At 34.7% G+C, this 22,597-nt stretch overlaps 1 protein-coding gene across 1 annotated transcript in view; it reads right to left on the bottom strand.

The window, feature by feature from the left end:
• Positions 1–4,904: 4,904 nt before the first annotated feature.
• The window catches only part of wdtc1 (WD and tetratricopeptide repeats 1), a 21,441-nt gene continuing 3,748 nt past the window's right edge, over positions 4,905–22,597 (bottom strand). The window contains exons 2-16 of the mRNA XM_051130859.1: positions 21,798–21,958; positions 21,498–21,581; positions 19,060–19,106; positions 18,870–18,981; positions 18,604–18,791; positions 15,958–16,140; positions 14,472–14,566; positions 14,269–14,384; positions 14,095–14,170; positions 11,532–11,616; positions 11,237–11,410; positions 10,913–11,151; positions 10,661–10,829; positions 9,038–9,230; positions 4,905–6,142 (exon numbers count right to left, since the gene is read on the bottom strand). Coding sequence (XP_050986816.1) covers positions 5,945–6,142; positions 9,038–9,230; positions 10,661–10,829; positions 10,913–11,151; positions 11,237–11,410; positions 11,532–11,616; positions 14,095–14,170; positions 14,269–14,384; positions 14,472–14,566; positions 15,958–16,140; positions 18,604–18,791; positions 18,870–18,981; positions 19,060–19,106; positions 21,498–21,581; positions 21,798–21,863 — 2,025 coding nt within the window. The 5' untranslated portion in view covers positions 21,864–21,958 and the 3' untranslated portion in view covers positions 4,905–5,944. The remainder of the gene's footprint in view (positions 6,143–9,037; positions 9,231–10,660; positions 10,830–10,912; positions 11,152–11,236; positions 11,411–11,531; positions 11,617–14,094; positions 14,171–14,268; positions 14,385–14,471; positions 14,567–15,957; positions 16,141–18,603; positions 18,792–18,869; positions 18,982–19,059; positions 19,107–21,497; positions 21,582–21,797; positions 21,959–22,597) is intronic.

Below are 22,597 nucleotides of genomic sequence, written 5' to 3'. Positions count from 1 at the left end.
ATTATTCAAAAAATTTTGACAATCAGTGTAACATCACATATATGTGACCCTGACCCACAACACCAGTCATAAGGGTCCATTTTTCAAAACTGAGATTTATACAGGGTTCCCACGGGTCCTTGAAATCCTTGAAAGTTTGTGAATCTGAAAATAAAATTTCAAGGCCCTGGAAAGTTTTTGAAAATAAACATACATAGATACAGGTCCTTGAAAGTGTTTTTTTTGGAAAAATCCCATATGATTCTCTCCGGTCCGCTATTGTGGTATTTTGCCAACACTGCATGGTCTATGCATACTAGCTTGCTTTATTTACGTTAGTTACGCACATTTCTTTCATATGATCAAAAATAAATGCAAAAAAAAAGTACAAAGTTTTTTGCATAGTTGTGTCTGACACATTTAAAATTGTAACAATGTATCTTACAAGATGACACGATGTAACCTTGCTTTCACTTGAAATGTTTCCCCACATTAAGTCTTTGAATTTGAGGGTATTGGACCTGGAAAGTCCTTGAAAGGTCCTTGAATTTGTAGTTAACCAAGGTGTGGGAACACTGTTTATACATCATCTGAGTAAATAAGCTTTTCTACTCATGTGTGGTTTGTTAGGATAGGACGATATTTGGCTGAGATGCAACTATTTGAAAATCTGGAATCTGAGGGTGCAAAAAAATCTAAATATTGAGAAAATCACCTTTAAAGTTGTAACTAATCATAAATTAAGTCTTGATATATTTATGGTAGGAAATGTACAAAATATCTTCATGGAACATGATCTTTACTTAATATCCTAATGATTTTTGGCATAAAAGAAAAATCCATAATTCTGACCCATACAATGTATTTTTGGCTATTGCTACAAATATAGCCGTGATACTTAAGACTGGTTTTGTGCTCCAGGGTCACACATAATATAATATAATATATTTCAGTTTTGTTCTTGTCAAAAAAGCAGTAGAACAGATCATCATCAAGGTCTAAGTGACCTATGTAAATATGTACTTGACTGTCAATATAAATTCCCAGTGAAAAAAAGAAAAAATCCTATGGTTCTAAAAACAGGTCTTGTAATTTCCTCCCATGTAAAAATTCCTGTAAAAACAAACTCAGGGCTTCATGCATTAAATCCCAGCAGCATAAGAGCAGGTGTGGCTTGTGTTGAAGTGATCTCTGCATTTATTCATACTGTAGTGTGACATCTGGGTCACCGTACGGCTTCCTCCATCACCCTAATGACTCGGTTAACTGTACTACACTCACAGTGTAGAAACTGGAGCACAGGTGCCTTTTTCTGACAGGATGCCAGCAGATTTTTAACTTTATTTATTTTGCTGGGATGTGTTCTAGATCATTCCATTAAAGCAAAGGCATTTGCTGCACTGCAGTAATGTGGGATGATACACACTACTACACCTTACCACATAGTGCAGGATACTCTGTGTACTGCCTAATATGTGACTGAAACAGTAGGCAATGACAGACATTTTAAACTTTAGTTTGCATAGCATTCACATCAAACAATGTTATTTAACATCACTGAAGTGTAATTTTACTATAATTAGTTAGTAATTTTGTTGTGCATTTGTCATTTTTAGTAGTTTTTGTTATATATATATATATATATATATATATCTCTCTCTCTCTCTCTCTCTCTCTCTCTCTCTCTCTCTCTATATATATATATATATATATATATATATATATATATATATATATATAGATCTTTAAGGTAACAATTGCAGGTTATCATTTTTTACAGTGTAGGAGTTTACTAATCGTCTTGTGAATAAATATAGTTATTGTGATGATCTGATCAAGTAATGATTACAAATAGAAATGTTAAAATTGCAATGAAAATGGCAAATGTAGGAGGTCATTCAGGTCATATATGCACAGTATGCATACTATATATGTTATTGTGAACACAGCCGTGGCCTTGCAGCCCATCTGGCCTAGATGTGTGCTATAGTTTCATCATTAGTGTATGTAGGTCAGGTGGCCTTTGGAGGACACAGGTTTCCTCCAGTCAGTTTGTAGCACAACACAGTAGCAAATGAATTACACACTGAGAAAAAACGAACTATTCAGCAAAAAAATTGACTTTGAATAATTGTGGGCAGGAAAAGTGAGTGTAACACCTTCATCAAAGTAGCGCTCAGGGATTCAGTGGCAAACTCATTTGCGTCAATTCAGAGCAGCCAATCAGCTGCGAGAATGGAATCCTCAACGATGCAATCAGCTGCGAGCTCCAGGCTGTGCTTTAGATGCAGTAAAATGGGGAAAAAGGTGTCATTGTGAATAAAATCAAAATAACATTTGTTCCTACTTTCCAACAGAAATGCATTGGTTGCATGGGTTGTTTTGTGTTTTATCATGAATATGTTAAAAACAAAAATAGGACAGGTGCATCACAGGGTTTCTGTGCATCTCAAAGTCTCAAATTAGAGCAGAAAGTCATAAATTCACGAAGTCATGGCATTACTTGCATGCACTGTAAAAAATAAATATCTTCCTCAGTACTGTTGTTTTGTTTTCCAATACAAATATCCAAACATCATTAAATCAAGAAACACTTAAGATGCAAACTGAACATCTGAAGTTGGTTTCTAAGAAACTGTACAATAGTGAATTAATGCTTAAAACAATAACAAATATGTCATTGGGCAATGAAAACTTTGAGTTAAGTTGATTTTTCTGAGCCCATTGTTCTTGCTTTAAACAACTTATTCTGATCAGTTTCTTGGAAAACAACACTTTTTATGTCATTTATGTCATTTTCAAGTAAATGCATCTTAATTTAAGAACATTTGCACCAGAAAACAAGACAAGAACAGCACTTTTTTTGATCAGAAGGTGCAGTAGAAGTTAATTCCATATTCTAGCGTCAGGGTTATTAAGGTTAATTAAAACTAAAACCATAAAAAATGACTTGAAAATGTCTTTATTTGGTCTTAAAAATGACTTTACCTTAATGAAGCCTGTAGAAACCAGGGTTTGTACAGACAGGCCTACTGTAAAATAAAATTCCAAAACTTTCAAGGACTTTTCAAGTACTTCTATTTTTATTTTTAAGGACTTCAATCAGAGTTTTCACTAATCAAACAATGTCTTCTCTTTCAAATTCTAAAAAAGATAAATGTGTAAATAAAAAGATACTAATAAAACAAAATGGCAAAAATAAAGTGAAGTATGCAAAGTATTACTACTAAGTATATTACACATTTATTATAGGAAATTTTTTTAAGGGATTTGTGTTTGTGTATAATTTCTTTTTTCTTTGTTTTATTTTTGTAACTCTACTGCCTTAATGGTTTGACGATTTCTCTTGTTTATAAAAAAAAAAAGAAAAACAACAACAACAACAACAAAATCCTGAAACCGCTCTGAAATCCTCATTTGAAACAAATAATTCGCTATATGCGCTCCGAAGTCACAAACTGAATCAAATGATTCGCAAACCCGCATTAAAGTCATGATCTGAATGAAAAGATTCGCGAACCTGCTCCAAAGTTCCGATCTAAATTAAATGTTTCGTTATCCCCGATCCGAATAATGATTCGCGAACCACCGTTTCAGATCAGGACTCGGAGCACGGATCACGAATCATTTAACTTAGATCGGGACTTCAAATCGCGTATCGCGAATCATTTGATTTGAATCATTCAAATCGCAAAATGATTCACGAACGCGTTCCGATCAAAATGAAATGATTCGTGATTCGAAGTCCCAGTCTGAAACAACTGATTCGCCATACGCGCTCCAAAGTTGCAAAACGAATCAAATGACTCGCGAACCCGAAGTCCGGATCTGAACCAAAAGATTCGCGAACCTGCTCCAAAGTTACGATCTAAATGAAATGATTCGCGATCCACGCTTCAAAATCAGGATCCGATTAATGATTCGCGAACCATCATTTCAGATCAGGATTCGGAGCGCGGATCACGAATAATTTAACTTAGATCAGGACTTCAAATTGCGTATCGCGAATCATTTGAATCATTCAAATCGCGAAATGATTCACGAACCCATTCCGATCTAAATCAAACGATTCGCGATTTGAAGTCCCAATCTGAATCAAATGATTCGCGAACCCGAAGTCCGGATCCACGCTCCGAAATCCCGATCTGAATAATGATTCGCGAACCACCATTTCAGGTCAAGACTCGGAGCGCGAATCACGAATCATCGGTTAATATTCAATGTTTATTGTATCCATCCTAGATTCTATGTGATAGTAGTCATTTTCAATATTATTTAGTGCAGACAGGGTGGATAGTATGAACACTGGGATGCAGGGCAAGACTTCAAATCGCGTATCACGAATAATTTAATTTGAATAATTCAAATCGCGAAATGATTCACGAACCCGTTATGATCTAAATCAAATGATTCGCGATGCGCGATCCGATTGGAGCGCTTCGAAACAGTGAATCATTTTGCGACGCAATGGTTTAACTGATTTAGAGTTTCGACAATGAATGGCTTTTTTAATTTAATCTGGCTAGTGAATCGCTTAAAATGAATCAAAGACACGAGAATCAATCGGAGCGGTTCCAGCGTAAATGACTCACTCAATTGATTTGGTTCATCTGTTTCTCTTTTTGCGTCTTTAGTCGTGTTTACACGACACTGTCAGTACTGATACTGGTTTAACTCACTAGTTTAATGACATTAACTGAAATAATAGGAAAATATATTATGTTTTCTGAATTGTGTGAAAAATATGTGCATATTGAAAAACATTAAACTTCATAGATGCAAAAACCTCTTCAGGAATATTGTTATTTTTGAGTGTTTTCCAAGACAAACTCAAGTACTTTCAGCACAAACCTTGAGAAACTCTTCATCATGAACTGACTTTAAGAAGTAAATCTGTAAATACACAAATAATCACACATATAATGTTTGTAAATAAATTAATTTTATTTGAGACAGATGGGAAAATAGAGTGGCTGTGCGTTGTGTCTGTCTGGTGCTTCCAGTGTCAACAGCTCCACTGTCTGTAATGCAATCGATCGTTATTACTGTGTTTATAAAGCCATGCCGTCGACGATAAAAGTTAATTTTATTCATATATTCTACTGCGCTCCTCTGAAAAACCCCACCAATGATCATGTTCGCAACGACAGAGCTGCTGCAGAACTTTAAATGTCATTTATTTCTTAAATGTTGCACTAAACTGTACTGAAATCCCAAGAGAAAATGAACACAGTGAAACATAAACACACGTATCCCAAAATAGAGCCCATTCTGCTTTCTTTTAACCGCAGTTAAATCTCATCTTCTCAATGCAAGCTGTAAAAAGTCTCTGTCTTTATTCTTCTTCTCAGGTTCAAGAATGAAGATAAAAGGCCAACGGTCAGACGTCCTGCTCGTGCCGATGAAGAAAAAGGTAAAAAAATAATAACAAATCCCTCCATCATCACCATCAACATCAACATCAAACATTTTCAGTCTCAGCAAACCCGACTCGATGAACATCTCAATGCAAGTCTGGGTCGAACATAAACACTGTTTATTTATCCAGAATATTTTCCAAAAGAAAGTGCTGCAGACCTATAAACTTTATTTTTTTTTTTTTATGAACAATAACACTCTGACGCTCAAATATCAAGTTCATTCTGAAAAAACTAAATGAGACAAAATCGCATCCGATAGCAAGCCCGCAGTAGAAAGACGCAAGCGCGGTGCGACTTTGGAAACGAACTTTAACCTGACGGTACGCCGACGCTCCTGTCAAAATGTGTTGCGGATATTGATCTGAAAGAGCTTTGACTTCTTGGATTGTGCGAGGGGAAACTCACGGAGGAAAGTTCCATCTGCATAGTGCGGAGCGGCGGCATTCTTTCACTCGGTGTCGTAGAACTGAAATTGCAAAGTAAATATCTAAGGTGCTTCGCCCTCTTGTCGAAGGTGGGACGTGGAGATAGAAGACCGCGGCGTTCTAGCTGGAGCGGCACTGAACGTGGCTATCCGAGCTCTCCTCGTCATCCGAGCCCTCGGCGCCTCTGCTGCTCAGACCCGTGATGCGGTAGCCCATGTTCAGCAGCATCACCTCCAGCGGATCCGCATTCATGCGCCTCTGGTTGGCTTGAGCCGCGCCCTCCATGTCCTCCACCACCCGACAGTTCTCGTTCTCCGACTGACGATCGGTTACGCAGAACGGACAGAAGAGAACACAAGTTATGTTTACTGCAAGAGACATCCTTTTAAAGGAACAGTTCACCCAAAAAATTCAAATTCAGTCCTTTGTAGTGAATGGGTGCCGTCAGAATGACAGTCCAACCAGCTGATAAAAACATGCCAACACTTCCTCCGATGAAAAAGTCCATCTCCTGTTGTCTCTCACATCAAAATCTGTGCAGATTTCTCTCCTGATTCAGACAAGACCACTTTTTCACTGGAGGAAGTGTTATGAATTACGGACTCGTATGTATTTGAGTTAAAAACGTCTAAATGATGGATTTGTTTCAGCTTTTGTCTTCTCAAGATGTGAACTGATTTAGATCGGGACTTCAAATTGCGTATCGCAAATCATTTGATTTGAATCATTCAAATCACAAAATGATTCACAAACCCGTTCTGATCTAAATCAAATGATTCGCGATACACAATTTGATTGGAGCGCTTTGAATCATTTTGCGATGCAATGGTTCAACTGATTCAAAAAGCTTCAAATTTGAAAAGCTTCGAAAAGGAACGGTTTACCCCAAAAATTTAAATTCAGCTGATAAATTAATGTAATGTTTAACAGCTGATAAAAACATCCCAGCGCTTCCTCCAGTGAAAAAGTCCATTTCCTGTTGTGTCTCACATTAAAATCCAGCCACATATTTGTTTAGAGCTGTTTTGGCTTGTAAACGGTGCTTAATCTGTGCAGATTTCTCTCCTGATTCAGACCAGACCACTTTTTCACTGGAGGAAATGTTATGAATGTGTATATATTTTAGTTAAAAATGTCTTGATGGATTTGTTTCAGCTTTTGTCTTCTCAAGATGTGAACTGATTTAGATCGGGACTTCAAATCGCATATCACAAATCATTTGATTTGAATCATTCAAATCACAAAATGATTCACGAACCCGTTCTGATCTGAATCAAATGATTCGCGATACACGATTCAATTGGAGCGCTTTGAAACAGTGAATCATTTTGCGACGCAATGGTTCAAAAAGCTTCAGATTTCAAAAAGCTTCATTTCACCCATCACTATGTGCTTTTTAAGTTATGTTTATCTCAAGAGACATCCTTTTAAAGGAACAGTTCACCCAAAAAATTCCAATTCAGTCCTCTGTAGTGAATGGGTGCCGTCAGAATAACAGTCCAAACAGCTGATAAAAACATCCCAGCGCTTCCTCCAGTGAAAAAGTCTATTTCCTGTTGTGTCTCACATTAAAATCCAGCCACATATTTGTTTAGAGCTGTTTTGGCTTGTAAACGGTGCTTAATCTGTGCAGATTTCTCTCCTGATTCAGACCAGACCACTTTTTCACTGGAGGAAGCGTTATTATGAATTACAGACTCAATATATTTTAGTTAAAACGTCTCGATGGATTTATTTCAGCTTTTTGTCGAATCATTTCATTTGAATCATTCAAATCGTGAAATGATTCACGAACTGTTCCGCTCTGAATCATATGATTTGCGATACACGATCCAATTGGAGTGCTTCAACCTGATGGTTTAAATGATTCTGAGTTTCGAAAAGCTTTGTTTCACCCATCACTACGTGCTTTTTTTTTAAATAATTGGAAATTCAACAATGAATGGCTCTTTTAATTGAATCTGCCTTTTGCGAGTTAATCACTTAAAATGAAAATCAAATGATCGAAATCCTGATCTGAATAATGATTCACGAACCACCATTTCAGATCAGGACTCAGAGCGTGGATCACGAGTCATTTTATTTAGATTGGGAGTTTAAATCGCGTTTTGTGATTCATTTGATTTGAAGTCCCAATCTGAAACAAATAATTCACCATACACGCTCCGAACCGAAGTCCCGATCTGAATAAGAAGATTCACAAACCTGCTCCAAAGTCCCGATGTAAATGAAATGTTTCACAATCCACACTCTGAAATGTCGATCTGAACAATGATTCCCGAACCACCATTTCAGATCACGACTCATTTTACTTAGATCGGGCTTTCAAATTGCGTATCACGAATCATTTAATTTGAATCAAACTGCGAAATGATTCACAAACCGTTCCGCTCTGAATCAAATGATTCGCGAGACGCAATCCAGTTGGAGCGCTTCAAAAACAGTGAATCATTTTGCAACGCAATGGTTTAACTGATAAAAAGTTTCGAAAAGCTTCGTTTCACCCATCACTACACGAGTTAAAATCATTCGAAACTCGACAATGAATAGCTCTTTTAATTGAATCGGGCTTTTGCTAGTGAATTACTTAAAATGAATCGAAGACAAAAGTTTGAATCAATCAGAGCGGTTGCAGTGTAAATGACTCACTCGAAAAGAGGAACAGATGAACCAAATCAATTAAGTTATTTTTAACTAAAATATGACTCCGTAATCCAAAATAGCGCTTCCTCTAGTGAAAAAAGTCCATCTCCTATTGTCTTTCACATCAAAATTCAGCCACATATTTGTTTAGAGCTGTTTTGGCTTGTAAACGGTGCTTGATCTGTGCAGATTTCGCTCCTGATTCAGACCAGACCACTTTTTCACTGGAGGAAGTGTTATTATGGATTACAGACTCAATGTATCTTAATGATGGATTTGTTTGAGCTTTTGTCTTCTCAAGATGTGAACTGATGGACTGGAGTGGTGTGGATTACTTGTGGATTATTCTGATGTTTTTATCAGCTGTTTGGACTCTTATTCTGACGGCACCCATTCACTGCAGAGGATCCATTGGTGAGCAAGTGATGGAATGACACATTCTAACAAACTCATCTACATTTCAGCCTGAGATTATCAAAATGATCAGCCATAGTTCAGTGCATCAAATCAAACTGAATGAAAGACTGAAAAGAAAACCAAAGAATCATGAGTCAGTGAATCAGGTCGTACCTCCGGTCTGGGGTTCCAGAGCCGCACCACGGGGTCGATGCCGCTGGTGGCCAGGAAGCAGTAGCTGGGATGCGGCTGCAGGCAGTTCACTATAGACTCGTCTCCTTGTAAGATCCGCACCAGGTTCGTCGTCTCTTTCTCCCAGATGAAAAACGAGCCGTCGTCTGAACCGCTCACAATGTACTGACCTTTACTGTAGAGAGACAACTGAATGAGTCGAGCGCTGCTGTCTCATACATACAGCCTCTTTACAAACACGCAAGACATATAAAATATTTCACATATACATATTTAATTTACAGGGCTCAAAGTCCTGTTTTGAATCAACTAATTCGCGATCCTCGCTATGAAGTTCTGATCTGAATCAAATGATTCACCTTCCGAAGTTCCGATCTGAATTAAATGAATCAAATGATTTGTGCTCTGAAGTTCCGATGTGAATCAAATCACAAGCGATCCAAAGTTCTGGTCTGAATCAAATGATCTGAAGTCCCAATTTGAATCATATGATTCATGATCCGAGGTTCCAATCTGAATCAAATGATTCACCTTCTGAATTAAAATCAAATGATTTGTGCTCTGAAGTTCCGATGTGAATCCCGATCTGAATCAAATGATTCAATTTAAATCATATGATTCATGATCCGAGTTCCAATCGATCTGAATCAAATTAATCAAATGACTTGATCTGAATCAAATTAATCAAATGACTTGCGCTCCGAAGTCCCAATCTGAATTAAATGAGTCGAAGCTCTGATCTGAATCAATGAAGAATTTGCAATCCACGCTTTGAAGTTCCGATCTGATTAAAATGATTCGCGATCTGCGCTTCGAAGTCCCAATCTGAATAATGATTCGCAAACCATCATTTCAGGTCAGGACTCAGAGCACAGATCATGGATCATTTGACATAGATCGGAACTTTGAGTATCGCAAATTATTTGATTTAGATCGGGACTTCAAATCGAGTATCACGAATCATTTGATTTTAATCATTCAATTTGTAAAATGATTCATAAAACCGTTCCGATTTGAATCAAATGATTTGCGAGACATGATTTAAATTCCCGATTGCTAGTGAATCGCTTGAACTGAATGATCGAAGTTGTGAGTTTGAATCAATCAGAGCAGATCCAGTGTAAATGACTCAGTTGATTTGTTTCATCCATTCTGCTTTTCGTGTCTTCAGTCATGTTTACACAACACTGTCAGTACTACTACTGGCTTAGCTCACTAGTTTTATGACATTAACTGAGATAAATGAAAAAAGTATAATGTTTCGTACTTGTTTCGTACTTCAAGCCTTTTAAGCACCTTATACGAACTCTGCTTTACATACACCACCAGCACTAACAATATTAATCTGGTTGAAAATTGGCAAATTTACTCTCTAATTTATTTGGCAAATGCTTTTATCCAAAGCAACTTTCAGTGCATGGAACCTTTTATCATTCATGCATTCTCTGGGAGTTGAAGCCATGACCTAGTGCCATTTTTATCAAAATTTTGAACCAAAGAAGCATTTTGACAAGTATATGCAAAATGTTTTTAAAGATATATTTTAAAATATCTCAGAATCACAGTATTATTAACACATGATAAATAAAGTGTCAGTAAACTGACCTTCCAAAGAAGTTGGCTTCTTTAATATCAGTGGTGGTGTTGCAGTGGCCACAGTAGCGATGCTTGTAATCGAAGCTTCGCTCTCTCATAACGATCTCGTCCTCCGGGATGGACTCCTTCCGGCTGAAATTGTGGAAGCGGATGGAGTTGTTCCCCTTCTTGTCATCAGCTGGATGTGTGAAAAATATACAGAGAGTCCTGATTATTAAAATGCACACACAAACAACATCCATGACCTAAGACTGAACCTACAGGAGTCTGTAGTTTTGGAGAAGAGGGCCGCCTTGATGTCTTTGTCGAGCGCGTCGCACGCGCTGCTGTGCGCCTGCTCCGGAAACTTGCCCTTGAAGTCATCTAGACACTCCAGAGCCTCGGCCACGTACTTGAGCTCAAACAGGCAGCGCGCTAAACGGAAATGCGCCTTCAGATGACCCGGGTTCAGAGACAAGGCCTTCAGACAGTCCCGCAGGGCGTCGTAGTGATCACCGTCCCTGAGAAAACCATGGATTAAAACACTGAGCAATAGTAAGCTATTGATTTTTGATTTTTTACGCATGGGTCAATTTCTTATCGTACCACTTTCTCTTCATGTACGCCGCGGCGCGGTTTCCGTACAGCATTGCGTTGTGTCCGGCCTCGTGGATGCCCAGACTGTAGAGCTGAATGGCTTGAGTCCACTGCTGTCGTGCGAACGCGTCGTTAGCCTGCTGCTTGATCCGCTCCAGATGAGGAGGAAGATCACTAGAGCCACTGGAGACGCAAATACAGACAATGACCTCAAGGCTAGGCCGAACAGGACATGACATCATATAAACGTGACCGTGACGGAATCGATGATGGGGTCGGCATTACACACATAAATCAATCCTACCTGGAAACCTTCGCCAGTTTGAGGCGGCTGGCGGGAAGATGAATCCCGTTGGACACGCCGTTGGTCGTCTTCCCGTTCTGTACCTCTGCCATGAACAAAAACGAATTAAGAGTGGATGATTAAGGTCATTGCACACTGAGCCAGAAATTTTCGAAGTCTGAAATGCGTTTTTTTTTTTTTTTTTGGAATTCGTCATCCTTTCCTATCAAAATGCTCGCTATGGGAAAACGCAGAAAATCGAACCTGGTCTGAATTTCTATCGCCAATAGAAAATAAAAAAACTACTTTTTATCTCGCAATTCAGACTTTTTTTCTCAAAACTGTGAGATATAAACATACAATTGTGAGTCATAAAGTCACATTTGCGGGATATAAACTCACTACTGCGAGAAATAAAGTCAGAATTGCGAGATGCAGACTATATTCTGACTTCATTTCTCAGAATTGCGAGTTTATATCCTGGAATTTTGACTTTATAACTCGCAACTGCGAGTTCATATCACGCAATTGCAGCTTTATTTATTGAGATTTAAACTCATAATTCTGAGAAAAAAAGTCAGAATTGTGAGAAGTCGCAATAACGTTTTTTTTTTTTTTAAAAAAATATTTAGTGGTGGAAACAGCTTCCATACAAACGTGACTGACACAACGTGAGGTCGTATTTATTTTTAACCTGCAAAAATTTCAGACTCAGTGTGCAAAGACCTTGTTTGACTTTTTTTTTTTTTTTTTGGTCTCAGTATTTTTTTTAGCTTGAGATTCAATGTTTTATAGTGTTTCATTTAAACTGAAGTACAAAAACGTTTTAGAGTTCGTAAGTTTGATACATTTCTGTAAATCAAATTCTGATTCAATGAATCAGTACACTGATCATCTGTATTATCACTGCAGTGTTATTTAGTATCACTGAGATACTTTTATAGTTTATTAATTTTTTTAAAATATATTTTCTGTTTTCATTTTAATTAAAGTTAACTTGATTTAAGTTAAAGTTTTATTAAGTTGGTGTGTATTTAGTAGTTTTTTTTTTAATAATATCAATATATATTTTTATATACATTTTTACTTCAGTTTAATCAAAGAAAATGAGAAATTCTGCCTTGGCAGCTAGTTTATAAAAGGTTTTTATATGTTATTTTATTTCAGTTAAGGTTTATTTTATTTGTCAAATAATGAAAATGTTTTATTATTATTTTAATTTTAGTTTACATTTTAGTTTCAGTTAAGTATGATAACCTTCCACTGCAAATTGTTGAATCTACTTGGATAATTCACACAATTCAAGAAACATAATACTTTTTTTTTTTTTTTTTTTTTTTTTTTTTTTTTTTTTTTTTATCAGTTAATGGTATAAAACAATCGAGCTAAGCCAGTAGTAGAACTGACAGTGTCGTGTAAACATGACTGAAGACGCGAACAGAGGAACAGATGAACCGAATCAATGGAGTGAGTCATTTATGCTGGAACCGCTCCTATTGATTCAAACTTGTAACTTCGGTCATTCAGTTTAAGTGATTCACTAGCACAAACAGATCAAATTAAAAGAGCTATTCGTTTTCGAATTGTAGTGATTTTAAAAAGCACCTGTGTATAGTGATATACATGAAACCGAGCTTTTTGATACTCCGAATCAGTTAAACCAATGCGTCACAAAATGATTCAGTTTCGAAGAGCTCCAGTCGAATCGTGAATCATTTGCTTCAGATCGGAACTTCAAATTGCATATCGTGAATCACTTGATTCAGAGCGGAATGCGCTCGTCATTTCGCAAATTGAATGATTCAAATCAAATGATTCATGATACGCGAGTTGAAGTCCCCTGATCTAAAGTCAAATGATTCACAATACACGAAGTCCCAATCTAAGTGACATAATTCGTAATCTGCCGCTCCGAATCTTTATCTGAAATGATGGTTTGTGAATCATTATTTAGATTGGGACTTCAGAGCGTGGATCACGAATCATTTGATTCAGATTAGAACCTTGGAGCAGGTTCTTGAATCTTTTGCTTTAGATAGGAGTGTGAATCGCAAATCATTTGATTCAGATCAGGACTTCGGTGCGTTCATGAATCATTTGACTCTGCTCGGGACATTTGTTTCAGATCAGGATTTCAGAGTGGTTTTGTGAATCTTTTTTTTTTTTTTTTCAGATTTTTTTCTTAAACAGCAGAAAACATCAAACATTTAAGGAAATATAGTTTTAAAAACAAAACAAAGAAAAAATAAATATCCACAAATACAGATCTCTTAAGAAAATAGTAACAGTGTAGTGTACTTTAGTAGTAATACTTTACATGTGCTTCACTTTATTTTTTGCCATTTTGTTTTATTAGTATTTTTTATTTTTTTTGAATTTGAAAGAGAAGATCTCTGTTTGAAGTCCTTGAAAATCAAAAAAGTAGTGCTTAAAGTCCTGGAATTTCATTTTACATGTATCTGTACGAACTCTGTATATTTACATTTATGACATATTTTTATAATCCAAAATACAGTAATTTGACTGATTATTTATAATAATAATAATAATAATACTGGCTTCTACGAGAGCATTCACTTCTTACCCGATGACGTGTGGCATTTTTTGGGCAGCAGAAAGGTGTACGGCCTTTGTTTGAACGTCAAATCAAATAAATACACCTGCAAACAGGAAGCAGCATTGTGTGCATCAAACATTTTCAGTGTTGCATATTATCAGTGGAGAGTCAGTAACTCAGCAGCAAGCGTTTCTCGTTTACCTGTTCTCCACCCATGTTTACCAGCAGTTCAGTGCCGTCAGGACTGAAAGTAACGTAGGTGGCCACCAGAACTCGTAATCTGTTATTATAGTCAGGAAGCTTTACTGGTAAATGACCTACAAACGCAGAGAAATTTGTGTAAAATGTGTTTTTCCCAATACAGAAGCTCATGCATGAGTAACACAGTGATGGTGATGACAAACCTGCGACATAGTACTGTCCAGCGCCGTCCGGTATCGACTTCCGCTTGTCGCAAAACGTGTGAACGCCGGCTGAGGTACTCTGACTCATTGACTTCCTACAAGAATTTTGACAAAAAATAAAAACATCCCTCAAAATAACAACACCATGGATTTAGAACCAAGGTTTCTAGTCATCACATTTTCTGGAATATAAGTTACATCTGAAATGTCCTGCAACTTATAATTTAAAGTAACGTCAAGCACACAAAACATGCTCAATACTTACATTTTCAAAACCTAAAAGTAAATGACAACTGAGATAAAATCAAATATTAAAAAAACTTATTTTATGAATCATATTTTATTAATTTTATTTTATTATTAAACAACCTTTCTATTTTTATTTAGTTTAACATTAACTAAAATAATACATTTAAATTTTTAAAAAAGCAAACATCTGAAAAAATAACTAATAAAAATGACAAAATGCACAACAAAATTGCTAAAACTTGACTAAAAAATAAAATTAAAATAAAAATTATAATACGATCTCAGTGATAGTAAAATAATGCAATTTTTTCACTTTAAATAAATATTAGTTTATATTGAATGCTAATATAATTTGTTTGTTTTTTACTTATATTTTTTACTCATAACTTTACTTATAACTAAAATACATCTTTATACAAAAAATTCAGGAGCACAGTCAAAATTACAGGAGCACCTTCTAATCAATAATAAGTAAAAAAAAATCACTTTCCCATTATGAGATGATATTTGACTCAAAGTGATTTACGGGGGAATTTTGTTTTTACCTTTGTAATGGCATTTTTCAAACTTTATTAAAAGAATGTCATCTTTTAAAATAAATAAATAAATAAAATAATAATAAATAAATAAATAATTTTTAATAAGCTTTTTAAATTTTCCAATTAAAACAACAGAATAAGAAGAAGTAGATGTTTAAATGAAATCAGTATTAACAAAATGAACTAGTACTACAGAGGAGGCACAGAAGAACACAAAAGTGTCTTGTAGGTGTATTTTTATGTTTAATGAGGCTCAGAGGTGGCATGAGTGCAATCAAATTCATAAATTCATGTTGAGATTGTTTTAAATTTACATTTTGAATATAAAAACATGAAATGATTTAAATAACTGAAAAGATACTTCAAAATCAAATTAAATCTGCCAGTAGGTGGCGGCAAGTCACTGATTTTAATTACTGAATTATTCATTCATTTGATTCGTTCGAACGGCTGATTCATTAAGGAATAAAGCAAGTGATTCTTTATGAATGGAAACTGAATCATTGACTCACTAGATTTGTTTAAAAACGCACATTCATTCATGAACTAAACACGGCTCAGTTGTGACTTGTTTCAAGCTATTTTTGACGACGAAATTAGCAAAATCAGGCAGTAGAGAGCTGCTGCTGTGAAAAGGAAGATTCTGCCTCACTTGTGTTTATTTGTGAATTATTTCTTTAATATAATGATGAAATCACCTGTGATTGTGGATCATTCTGATGTCATAGAGGCGGACGAAGGGCCCGTTGGCTCCCACAGCCAGGTAGTTGTTGTCACGAGGGTTGACGGCCAGACATTTGGCTTCCACGAGCTGCCCGCAATACTCCGTCAGATCGATTAACACCTCTGATCGCTTACTGCTTTCTCTCAGATCATACTGCCTGATGGGAAACAAAACCAGAGCACAGATTTGACATTTACCACTGTGCATTCCTGCAGCAAAATCCAGTCATTTCAAAAGTAATCCAGCTGATTGGAAATAAAGCAGATTTTATGCAGATTCGAAAGCAACTTCTGCAAGCTGCATTTTGCGTGTTGGCACCTTCAGATACTCATTCTCAAAGCGCCCGTAACAGCTGTATTTTAGCTTGCGTGTCCTCTACATGTACTGACGCCTGTGAAAACTGCGGTTGGGTTTGGTCTTAGTCAGGGACCTGCCGTGCGCTTTCATGTCCACACATCATTCAGTGCCGGCGCAGACGCGCGTCCCCCGATGTGCCAGACTCGCCTGCAGCCAACACAACATCTGGAGAGGCTCGAAACACAGTTTTCAAGGGCATACGAGCCGTTCCCATGAGCCTCATTAACCTCAAGGAGACGTATGACTGAACTTCTGCTGGAGGCTTGAGTCTGGTCCTTTGAGAATGAAACCGAACACGACTTGAGACGTCAGCGGCTCGTGTTCGTTCAGGAAATCTGATTGGTGCTTGGGATTTTTAGAAGTGCAGTGTGCGTCAGGGTTAGTGTTTTAAATTAATACTAAACCCTGCAAGAACATTTCTGCTATCAGAAATAAAATAAACTCCTCTTGACCCTAGTATATATGACACTGGAGCACAAAACCAGTCTTGAGTATCACGGGTATATTTGTAGCAATAGCCAACAATACATTGTGCGGGTCAAAGTTATTGATTTTTCTTTTATGCCAAAAATCATTAGAATATTAAGATCATGTTCCATGAAGATATTTTGTAAATTTCCTACCGTAAATATATCAAACCTTAATTTTTGAATAGTAATATGCATTGCTAAGAACTTAATTTTGACAACTTTAAAAGGTGATTTTTCTCCATATTTGATTTTTTTTTTTTTTTTTTTTTCCCCAGATTCAAGATTTTCAAATAGTTGTATCTCAGCCAAATATTGTCCTATACTAACAAACCATATATCAATGGAAAGCTTATTTATTTATATTATTTTTTATTCTTATTTATATAAATCTCAGTTTTAAAGATTTGACCCTTCTGACTGGTTTTGTGGTTTAAGGTCACATATTTCATTTAGTTGCAAAGGCAACATTTTTTTTTTATTTACTAAAATAACTCAAAAAGAATAAAAACTATAAAGACATACTAAAAAAAAGGATACAAATGACAAAACACAACAAAACTACTAAAACTGTCAAAAACAAAACAAAACATGAAATTATGAAAATAAAAACATGAATATATAAATGCATAAAATTCAAAATATGAATAAAAAATACGGTGAGTTTGGGATCAGTAAGACTTGTAATGTTTTTTAAAGAGGTCTCTTCTGCTCATCAAGGCTGCATTTATTTAATCAAAAATAGAGAAAAAAACCCCAGCAATATTGCAAAATGTTATTACAGTATAAAATAATGTTTTTTTTATTTTAATATTCTTTAAAATATAATTTAAAAATACAAGAAATCATTCTAATATGCTGTTTTAAACAAAATATGCTGTTGAAAACAGTTATTTTTTTGGAACCTGTGATACTTTTTTTTAGGATTCTTTGATCAATAAATAGTTTAAAATAACAGCATTTATTTAAAATAGAAAGGTTTTCTAACAATATACACTACTGTTCAAAAGTTTAGGGTCTGTACATTTTTATTCTTTCTTTTTTTGAAAAAAAAAAAAAAAACTTATTCACCAAGGATGTGTTAAATTAATAAAAAGTGATAGCATAGATTTAAGATTTATATATTGAACAAATGCTGTTCTTTTTAACTTGTTATTCATCAAAGAATCCTGAAAAAAGAATCTTTTTTTTAATGTTTAAAAAAATATTTGTCAGCACAACTGTTTCCAACATTGATCATTCTAATAATAAATCCGTATATTAGAATGATTTCTGAAGGATCATGTGACACTTAAGACTGGAGTAACAGCTGATGAAAATTCAGCTTTGCATCACAGAAATAAATTATACTGTAACGTATATTAAAATAAAAAACATTATTTTATATTGTAATAACATTTTGCAATATCAGTTTTTTTTCTGTATTTTTGAGCAAATAAATGCAGCCTTGATGAGCATTTTTTTTTTTTTATTACAAGTCATATATAATAATGAAATATTCTGCATGCTTCATGTGCATGTTGTTTACTTAAATTGCAGCCTCTGATCTGATAATCACACTAAGATGTATAATGATTACTCTCATTTATTTATTTTAATTTTAAAGATTTATTTCCCCCCCCCTCAAACTCAGGTTGCCCAAAGCACTGCCCTTGAGGCTATTGCCTCTATTTATTTTAATTTTCCATTCAATATAATTTATAATAGCGCTTCTCTGATTCAAAAACCAGCTGCAGTTTCCAGACGAACCACCCCGCATCAGACGGGCAGCGAATCTGAGATTGAACTCTCCGTACCGGATGACCCCGTCCTCAGCTGCGCTCCAGAAGGTGTTGGGCCACATGGGAGCCGTCGCGATGCGTTTGACGCGGTTGGTGTGATCCGAGAACATGTGAATGGTCTCCTTCGCCGTCAGGTCGTGCACGTGCACCTTGGTGTCGGCGGCTCCCGTGATTAAGATTCGGTCCTCGGAGTGAGGCAGGAACTGCAAACACATATATTCACCGATTGAGGATGCGCATTCTGGCACGGATTCAGATTAAAAACACGGACTTGGATTCACCTTCACTGAGAAGATGTTGGCTGCGTGTCCCGTGTGCATAGTGATGAGCTTGGTGTGCCGGAAGGGATCCCAGATGATGGCGTGCTGGTCATCCGAACCGGAGGCCAAGAGACTAGAAAGAACAAACTCAGTGAGTTTATGAAGAGACACGGAGACGTGAAGAACTCTGGGATTGAACGCCAAAACTTACTCTCCTCTCTCGTTCCACTCCAGACAGTTGACGCAGCCGGAGTGACCCTGAACACACACATGATTACAACATAGCAGCAGTCATAAAATATAACATTCCTTCATTAGGGAAAACTCAAAACGTCTGTTCAAGTCTACAATGAGCATTTATTGAAACTAAACTACAAAAATAACACAGGAAGGCTTTGTTACTTCAAATGTGAAGAGATGTTTACATTCAAGTCTTGAATTGAAGAGTTCATTCGCAAAAATGGATAACTCCGTTTTTAACAATTTTCAAAAATCATGTTTTTTTCATTGTGGATTCCAGTTGATCTCATTCAAACTGCAGTTGGGTTATTTTGATATAAAGTAAAGATAACTAAAAAATACAGCTAACTAACACAATAAAACACAATAAACACATAATGACATAATAAAAAATGTTATCAACATTTTATGTTTATGTTTTTGCAAATAAACTCTTAAATTGTCTGTCATGAATTATCTAAATTTTAACTTTTTAGTGCAAAAACATTAAGATTTTAAGTGGGCCTCTGGAAAAGTAAATTAAGTAAAGTGTCTGCTATTTCTGTACTGTTAGGTATTTTCATAGTTTTTAGTCACGTGACTGGAGGGCAAAACATGCAAAAACTGAATTTAAAACTAAAAACATTAAAAAATAAAAACAACAACAACAAAAAAAAAACTGTTACCTGAAATTAAATAAATTTTAACGGAAATAAAATAAATATTTTAAAAAAAGGTTTACATTTCAGCTAGTTGCCAAGGCAGCATTTCTCACTTTTAATTTAGTTTAACTTGATGTACTAAAATAACTAAAACAATAATAATAATAATAATAATAATAATAATAATAATAATGTGTATGTATATATACACTGAAGTGCTAAAAATGTTAGTAAAAAAAAAAAAAAAAATAATAATAATAAATGCTGTTTGTGTTGTATATAATAAATAGGAATTACTAAAACATTTTAAATAAAAAAATATAAACTAAATAAAATCAAAAACAGAAAAAATAAAAACATTAATTAATAATAAAAATATTACTCTTTAACATTAATATTTAATATTAAAATGTTACTAAAGTAAAAAAAAAAAAAAAAAAAAAAAAAAAAAAAAAAAATATATATATATATATATATATATATATATATATATATATATATATATATATATATATATATATATATATATATATTATATATTAATTCAAAAAATTCTAAAATGTAAATAAAAATGAAAAAAAAAAATAATTTTTAAAGATATTATTTTTGAACATTATTATTATTTAATATTAAAATAGTATAAAAATTACTTAAAATTAAAAATATTATTTTTAAAAATCAAAATAGTATTAAAGTTAAAACAAACAAAAAAATATATATACACATTATATATCATATAATATATATATATAATATATAAAACATTACTTAAAATTAAAAATATTATTTTTAACATTATTTAATATCAAAATAGTATTAAAGTTAAAAAACAAACAAACAAAATACATATACACATTATATATCATATAATATATATATAAAATATATAAAACATTACTTAAAATTAAAAATATTATTTTTAACATTATTTAATATCAAAATAGTATTAAAGTTAATATATATATATATATATATATATATATATATATAAAATTCTAACATTTAAATAAAAGTAAAAACATTAATTAACATTATTATTTAATATTAAAATATTATTAAAATTCTAAATATTAATAAAGGCTATAATAGTATCCCAATACTAAAATAACACAGTTATAAAAAAAAAAAAATGCAGCATGAATGTTTAGATCACTTCTCAAAAGAAGAAGATAATTTAACGTTAAAGTTAAAGTTTTGGGCTCTTGCAGTCCATATACAGCACAAGACGGAGTATTTTAATCACTTTTGATTGAAATTTAGCAGCACAGTCTAAAACGCTTAATGTGAAAAATGAAAATGCATTAAGACATGATATCGGAAGACCAAATTTAGTTTGCACCTGATTAATAAACACTAAATACAGGCAAGCAGATGAGCCTAAACGTGCACATTAAGTGCTTTCTCTATCATGTTGTTTTTTTTTTTTTTTTTTAAATGAAAAAAAGTTTGATGTGAACATTGTGCGTTTCACTCATATTGGCTTGTCATTTTGTCTGTACATGCATTGCTGTAAGTCACAATGTTTTCTTTATAATGGTTTTCCAGGTGAAAACATGCAATTTAGTGTGTTGCATTCATATTCTAAGCTCATCTGGTTCCCTGTATATAGTATACGTTATCTGTAAGGGGTACACTGAATTTAGTTTTTTTAATACGGCTTTATTAGTACACTTGGTGAACAATAACTCATGGGCAGTGGAGGAAAACACTGTTTTGCTTCTATATGGGTGTGACGTCACATGAAAACACACAATCATTCATCAATCACCTGTAGTTCGGCCTCCAGCCCCAGACGCTTTATAAACGGGTCGGTCACATGATAGTGTCTCTGGAAGTCCAGAGCCCGGTTCTCCTGCGCACACACACGACACGAGAGCATTACATACACTTATACTGCTTTAAACACCAAAACTGCTGGGTTATTGTTTTGTAAAATTCTTCAGAGTTTCTCCCTTTATGTTCCACAGAAAAAAAATAACAGCATATGCATTTGGAAGGACATGAGGGTGAGTAAACAATGATGTAAATAAACCACTCCTTGAAATATTTACACATTTTACAAACTCACCCGGATCTGCCGGCGCAGGAGATCGCTCGTGACGTTCCGCAGGGACATGGTCTCACAGCACGTCATCAGCGGACAATCAGAGTTCAGCGGCGGTCAGGTGACAAAGATCTGCGATCATCTGTGCAATCCAAGCCTCTCGGAGAGGCCGAGCTTCTGCAGCGCTGAACACAACCAGAACAACAGCCCGTAAAGCTGGATACGTCTTGGACAAGTTAGTCAGCACTCCATTACTTTAAACTCTTGTTCTGTCGCTTCTTAATTATTGTCAGTGCATGTGTATAAGATCTGACCACTGACACTAGTATTTAAACACATTTTTGTGTGAGGAAAAAAGACAAAAAACATGCAATTTTAAAGCTATTTGGCTTTAATAACATGTTTTTTCAGTCTACTTTAAATCTTGCTTAAATGTGTATTTTTGGATGTTTTCTTTGATGACACTTCTATCTGTTTGCATCTGTAGATTGAGTACATTTTCTCAAAATGAGTTTCTTTCTCAACTTCAGCAGCATTTATGTACTTTACAGATTTATTCCTCTCTATATTTTGAAGGATTTGTTCATATATCACTCACACTTATTTATATATATATATATATATATATTTACTGTAATTTTATGCCCATATAAAGCACATTAAACCTAAGTAAAGTGTCTACTTTTAAGGTTTCAAAGGTTTTTGGAGACTTTTGGTTGAAATAATGTTACATTGTCATTCAATGTAACAATATTTATGTACAAAATCAAACAAGATGCTTATTCTGACTTGTACATATTAAAATATATAAAAGAATAAGGGAG

This window comes from Labeo rohita, chromosome 16 (assembly GCF_022985175.1).
Source record: "Labeo rohita strain BAU-BD-2019 chromosome 16, IGBB_LRoh.1.0, whole genome shotgun sequence".
Taxonomy (NCBI): domain Eukaryota; kingdom Metazoa; phylum Chordata; class Actinopteri; order Cypriniformes; family Cyprinidae; genus Labeo; species Labeo rohita.
The sequence above is the reverse complement of the archived record's forward strand: the minus strand, read 5'-3'. Positions and strand labels throughout refer to the sequence as shown.